The sequence below is a fragment of the Limulus polyphemus genome, unplaced genomic scaffold (genome assembly GCF_000517525.1).
Source record: "Limulus polyphemus unplaced genomic scaffold, Limulus_polyphemus-2.1.2 Scaffold2248, whole genome shotgun sequence".
Lineage (NCBI taxonomy): Eukaryota > Metazoa > Arthropoda > Merostomata > Xiphosura > Limulidae > Limulus > Limulus polyphemus.
Window position 1 is genome coordinate 72,765 of NW_013667858.1, and position 7,363 is coordinate 80,127.

At 31.2% G+C, this 7,363-nt stretch overlaps 1 protein-coding gene across 1 annotated transcript in view; it reads left to right on the forward strand.

Annotated features, from left to right (window-relative positions):
- The first annotated feature begins 532 nt into the window (after window positions 1-532).
- The window catches only part of LOC106466398 (transcription factor kayak, isoforms D/sro-like), a 14,396-nt gene continuing 7,565 nt past the window's right edge, over window positions 533-7,363 (forward strand). Inside the window, exon 1 of the mRNA XM_013926681.2 lies at window positions 533-1,054. Within this exon, the coding sequence (XP_013782135.1) occupies window positions 956-1,054 (99 nt within the window). The 5' untranslated portion in view covers window positions 533-955. The remainder of the gene's footprint in view (window positions 1,055-7,363) is intronic.

Consider the following 7,363-nt stretch of genomic DNA (forward strand, 5'->3'; position numbering starts at 1 on the left):
GTTTTCACATAAAAGAGTTCTTATACTACTAGCCATGATGAAGCTGCAAGAGTGGTACGCTGGCTGAAATAAAAAGTTTTAAAATTATTATCTTGAGAGTAAAGGTCGTTTTTTACCCCCCTCTAACTTTATTGCCAAATTTCTTCTTACACAACAAACACATTTTATCAAGTTGCTTTTGGATTGGATCGTTTTCAAAGCACGTACAGTGAATATCGAGCTTTCCATATATGGAAGTCATACACATACCGACAATTTCCGAACTCTGTATGTAATGAAAATAATATAGTTTTTGGTTTAGATTTACTTCAGTTTTAAATTTCAAAAGGAACATCTAGTAGTTTAAGTAGAAAGATAATTTATCGTTTATGGTTAAATAGAATTAAAAAATAAAAATTAAGCTTTGGTGGAAAATCAGAAACATACGTCACACTCATTCGTAGTAATTTTAGTCATGTGACAGTGGGTGGCGTCAAACTTCTTCCTGGTATTCTGCCATTATGGTATGATGTCATCCATTGTATAACCAAACTACCGTTGAAAACCGAAAGGGCTTCCCTCGAGTTTCGTGAGTATGAGATGACTCATAGGACGTTTGTGGGTCTAAATAAAATAGTTCGGGTATTTAAAGGACAAATATCTAAATCTACGAATTTCTCAGAAGGCACAGGTAGAAGCTATTATACAGTATAACTATAAGAAACACTGACTCTTGAATGTGAGATAAAGTGCAATTTGTCACAGATGATGATCGTTGATTTCATCTAAGCCTGTCAAGTCCTGTTTTTGTTGGTTGATTCGAGTGTGCAAAACTTTATATTACCTGTGTAACAATTTGTTACAACTTCACTCCAGAGGTTCGGATTTCGTATTTTTCTGTCATCGTAGCAACAACGTTCGATATTCTTTATCAGCACGATAGTGTTAAGAAACCGAATATAAAATATTCTCAAATATGTATACGAATGAAACTGCCCCAGAATCAATACAGTTTACAGGAGCCAGCAATATTTTATCTGTAGGAAATGGAACAGAAGGTTCTACCACAACGACGGTAAGTATACAGTGGGATTACTAGCACTGAGTAGCAGTAGGTTGATGTAAATCGTTGATTTATTTTTGACGAGAGTATGATACTATTACTAGTTATTCGTACTTATGCTTAAAAGTTAAATACATATAATTTATAATTAAAGACAACAAGGGACCTTTGGTCCATCTACTGATCTAGGCTGTCCCATCCACTAAACTTAAAGTAAACTTTAAAAAGAAAACACTCAAAGTCAGGCCTCATCGTTCAAATATTTCTCAATCGTTTATTTAAATTAACTGCAACCACCATATCTGAATGTAACCCATTCCCAGGGCCAACTACGCTGTTAGAAAATTATAGCTGCATTTGTTGAAGATTACTCCTACCCTACCAAAATTTATGTTTGTGCTCCCTAGTCCTACCGTTCTCACCATTAAGTATGAAAAAAAAAAGATTAGATCCCCTCTAACTCGTTTTTTAATTTTAAAGATAAAACAATTTCAGAAATCTCAACATGGCCTTATATGACAGTCTTTCCATCCCTCTGATTCTAAACCCTTTTCATCAATTCAATGTACTTCATAACATAAGGAGCCCAAATGTGATCTAACTAACAACCTATACAGTGAAATTATAACCTCTTTAGACTTCAGTATTTTGTATATACAACCATAAAATCCTATTTTCCCTACCACTAGCAACAGCACATTGCTTGAATAGCTTAGGAGACTGATTAACCAGAACACTGAGATCTTTTTTTTCCCCACCACACTGTTACTGTTATTCCAATCAAAAGTATACTCATAATTATTTAAATTTTCTTCTGTTATATCTAAAACTTGGTGTTTTATTTAAAGAAAAATTGTTTAGTAATAATAATAATAATAATAATAAGTAATATACATGTAAACAATAAAGATAGTACTGAATTTTATCATATAGTATATAAGAAGTAAAGTTTTATTTTACCTTCAGAAGTTAGATTGTCCATATCTAATAGTAACACAAGTTATCAGTATTTAACAGTTGGCTTACAAACTTCTATTAAAAGTTCTGGTAGCTTGTGAGATATTTTTGTAAAATCAACTACTACATTTACTATCATAAAATAATTTCATCAGTTTGTGTAGAAAAGTTCCTAATAACTGATTTTTATCTTTTAGTTTTAAGGGTTGGAAATATTTGGATTGATTCAATAGCTGAACCTATACTGGAGGCAAAATGAAACTTAGATAATTCATACTTTTATGTTAATTCACAGAGTATATATATATGTATACACACACAGTGCCAGCTCAAGTTCAAAATGTGAAGGGGGCATAAATAAAAAAATTGCATCCTAAAATTTTGCAGTGGGTTTTTTGAGCCCTTTGAACCTGCCTTGAGGAAAGTGAAATATAAAATTGTAAATAATTCTAACATGGGTTTGAATTAAACTTGGAGACCAAGTTTATTCTTCATTCAGTTTTCAAAAGAGGTTGGCTGTAGCTTAGACAATAACGAGTTGAAGTCCTTAAATCATTCATTGGTTAAAGGTAAAAAATGAGTTGAAATTATATGGAAGTGCATTTTTTCAAATTAAAACTAAATGGGCAAGAAACCTGCAATTTTCCCAAAGTTAAATTTTATTGTTTAAATACCAAAGCTGGAAAAGCATAATCATTTTGATATTTTAAGATAACTTAATAGAAAAAAAAAGATAACAGTAACACTTGACAACTTGTAAATGACTGATGTGACTTCTGTTTCATATACTGCTTTGTATTTAGTGACCCAACTGATCTGATAATCAAAGGGCTAGCTCACTTGGAGGGCAAATGGGGCAGGTGCCCCATATCTGTGTAAAGATGCTTCTTGGATTTTAATTATTTTCTGTTCCTTTTTTCATTTAATAATAGAGCTTGGCAATCGATTTGATTAATCAATATCCTTGTTTACTTATGAGCATTGATTATATCATTTAGTGTTGCATAAAGTAATTGATGTATTCTCAAAATTTGTGTTTTTGATTATGTTTTCAATTATTCCATTTATCTAAGTAATCATAATTAGTTTTCCTGTTATTACAACTTTTGATTATTTCAAGTCTATGGTGAGAATCATTGTTAAAACATTCTGACCATTAGTGTGATCATTTTCAAGTACAATACAGAACAATTAAATTGAAATATCATTATGAAAACTAAAGTATAATAGATATGGCATGTGTGAGCACATTTAAAATTGAAAATGAAGAATGTTCCATTATTAAACAATTCATGAAAGATGTGAGTAGGTCAATAGTGTGCATAAGTCAAAAAGGGTAAAAAGGTATTTCTGGATGTTTATTAATTTTTGGGTCATATATATTTTAATTAGTAAGGCTTCTGCTGTTTTTCTTTTGTTTTTGTTGAATTTGTGTTTTAATACAGAGACGTTGTGTTCTGAAAATGTATAGTGATTGGATTGCATATTGGAATTTACATGCGAGGTATTTTTTTTTTGTCTTTTACTCGTGTGTTTAATTTATGTCCAGTTTCACTTGTACAGAAATCAGAACAGTTACATTGTATTTTGTATATGGTTCCTGGTTATGGAGGTTTGTCATATAGTTTTCTTAACATTTGTTTTGTTCCTTTGGTAACACAAATCTTGTGAGGATATTTATGTTGTATTTGTGTATTAATCTTTGCCATTTTTCTTTAAGGGTACTGCTCAAGTTATCAATGAATGGAATTTTGCCAGTGATTATTTTATTATGCTGTTTATTGTGTATTGTTTTCACTGGTGTTGAGTTGATCAGGGTTTCATCCTGTTATGAAACTGCCTTATTATTTTGTGAACTGTTATAATGGGGAACTTGTTAGGACCTGTAAGACGTTTGGTTAATTATGTAATTTCTTTATCAATATTATCACTGGCATAAAGCGTGTTGGCTAAATTCATTAGACTTTGTAGTGTGCTTAGTTTTTGGTGTTTTATATGACTAGAAAGCCCATTAACATAGTTTTCACTGTGTGTCTTTTTTTTTTAACCTTCTTTGCTGAAAGTGTGGGATGACTGGGTGTTGGTGATATTCAGAAAGTTAATTGTGTAATTATTTTCATTTCCTACAGTAAATTTAATGTCCTTGTGGATGTTGTTTAAGTGTTGTAGAAATTATTTATTTTAATTCGAACTGAACCCAAAGTATATTGGTTTGTGTAAAGATGTGCTTGTTGTTTGATATTACTTAGGGAGATAGTGGCTAGGGTCTGGGATAGAGGGTTTTCCATGCTTAGTCTGTGTGTGTGAATAAATTATGTTGTGTGATATTGGAAACATACTGTTGTGAAAAGCTGTAGAAGTTGGAACAACATTTCGGCTTCTTTTTAATTGTCATCAAGAATTGAAAACTTTCACTTCAAAGCCTAAATTTTGATAACATTTTCATTGAAATTTGCAGCAAATGTAATAAACAAAAAAACAACCATTTCAAATACTGTTCATTAATTAAATTTTATATGCACATTATTACGATGTTATATCATTGGTAAGTTTTTCTATGTAACTTATTGTTTTTGTTTGCTGCTTTTTCCATTAACATTTATTATGTTAATAACCATAATGAAGATATCCTTTTTATAATTCTATTATTTTTCTCATGAAAATTATTTTTACCAGTAACAAAGTGTGCTAGTTATTTTTCTTTATCATTCATGAAAAGCGGCTTAAATCCATATGGAGGAAGGATAGGTCTTTTCATGGTACTGGATTGGTGGAGTGAAGGTCGAGTTCAAGAATGTGAAAAATGTGCTTATGTTTTGACAGTTGTAAAATCGTACACTTAGGATTAAAACACAAAACTCAGAAAATATTTCTTGTTAAGTAGGGAATAAGTTGATATTGTGGAAAGGGAGAATATAAGCTATGGAAACCAAGATCTAGATTTTTTTTACACAACTATTTTAAAGAATTGTTAACTTAAACACTAAAAGCAAGGGAAATACTTATAGGAGTCTTAAATCTTAAGTGATACAGTACAGAGGTAGAGGAAAGTCAACTGAAATGCTTAGAATTGTTTTGTACTAGAAAGAGTGAGGAATAGTTTGTCTGAAAATGTAGTATTTGCCGAAAGCTTAATAATACGTTATGTTTTATTGGCTGGAAGATTAGCAGATGTATTTTTCAGCTTTATGACAGAAAAATTAGAAATATTAATACATATAAATTTTAATGTTTTTGTGGAGAAGATAAATACTATTTTGGTATTATTAAAGTTTAGAGCAGTTGTTTTAGTGTATTTTAGTTAGGGTTAGATAATGTTAGTTTTCTATTGCTGGAAGTAGAGCTAGGCCTAAAGCTACAACATTAGGCTTATATTAAGTATGTAGACTTAACGTTGTTTTGAGATAGTAGTACTAATTTACAAGATACTAAAGCTACCAAGTATTAGATTAAAATTATCACAAATGTTAGTTAAGTAAGGAGAATTTATTATAAATTTGAAATTACTGTTTCTATTATTTTGTAGTTGCAGAGAATTTAATACATCAGTAAGATATCTAACCTTGCAATTAATTATGTTGTGTGTAACTAAAAGTGTAGTGTACTGTGTAAGTAATAGTATCCTTATTAGTTAATAGAGGATTTGTATCAGATTAATCTATAAACTGTAAAATAGCTTCAATGGATGAGTGGATTGGAAATAGAGAATAAAGACTAGTCAACTTCAATATAGTTAGAGGTAATTTAAGAGTAAATGAGGTGGTATTTATAAGTTCCGATAGGTGCCAGGAGTGGCTTATGCTTGAAACTTGTGGACTTGATTACAACTTTCAGGAGGCTTAGAAAAACATGGTACAATACATTGTTAGAGCATGCTTACTTGAGGATAAGTCGGGGATAGCATTAAGGAAGGTCGCACTATTAGAAGCATAAAATTAATGAAGTAAGCTAGCAATTGGATAGAGTTCACGTAAAGGCTGTTTTGTGGGAGGGGAAAAATAAGCATGCTGGGTTTTCAAAGATGCAAGTTAGTAAAAAAAGTTAAAGATGTAGAAAAAGACAGGTTCAGTTAGCACTCCTATACCAGTCTATGAAAAGTTGAACTATTGGATACTTGCAGTGAAGAATGAGATGATCAAGATTTTTTGCATGTTGGAAACTTTCTTAGTAATTTACTGAGAAATTATCTGTCCTAAAGAGCATAGAAAGGTTATGACTAGAATTTGCTTTCCAGGTGATTAAGTACAGGACATTATGGAGAGTACTGATAGTTTAGTTTCTTATACCAAAGAACACACTTTTTTTAGTGCATGTGGGAACAAATGATGTTGGAAATTATATATCAGAAGAGCTGCTTAAAAAGTATAAAGAACTTCTTCAGAGGTTTAAGGATAGAAACAGACGTATGACCCTTCTGGGTTGGGGAATGAACTACTTAGCAGTATCCAAGGCTTAAATGAAAAATCATGGAGGATATACTTAGAAGAACAATTGTGTGGTTAAGGTTGAATTATATGCTAGAGATGGGTTCCACTTAGGCATTTAGTAGGATGTGTGGGGAACTTCTAACTATATTCATTAAAGCTAGTTTAAACTAAACTAAGATGGTAGTGAGAGAGCTTGTGAAATGGTAAATAAACAAATTGCTAGGATAGCTAAAGCAATGAGGAGATTGGAAAAAGGAAAATTTAAAGCACAAGTTAAATAATAGTTTTAAGTATAAGTCAATCAGATTTAAAGCTAAACATAGTAGGATCAGTAAGAAGTTTAGTTATCATTCTTATGTAGGAAAAATATAGATGAGGTTAAATTTCTAGCTGAAGTGGAAGACTGTGATGTAATGGTAATTATTGAAAGTTGGTTAGCTTTGGAGAATATTGGTATAAGAAATATTTTGAAGTTTCAGGTTATAAGTTATTTAGAAATGATAGATTTTTTTTAATAGAGGAGATGGATGTTTCTTTATATAAGAGATAAAATGCAACCTGTTAGTATTGAAGACAGAAAATGGTAGATTAGAAGATTAATGTATATTGGTTAAGGTTCATGGGCTTCAAGAGTAGAGAGATTTTAATTGTCGATCTTTATAGGCTACCTGATCAGACAGATGAGGTCAATGAGAAATTGTATAATGAGATCAGGGTTGTTACTAATAAGGACAATCATGCAATAACTTCTTGATTTGGAGCCAAGTAGTGAGGCAGAGATGTTTCTTGAAGTTATTCATGATGGTGCTCTGTACAAAACAGACAATAAAATTTTACATTTATTGTTGACCATTAATGAGGACATAATTGCAAAGTGTAAAGTATTGTTACGTCTCCGTTTGTTAATTGATTTTCCGTAACTTCGTTCCGACGAAAC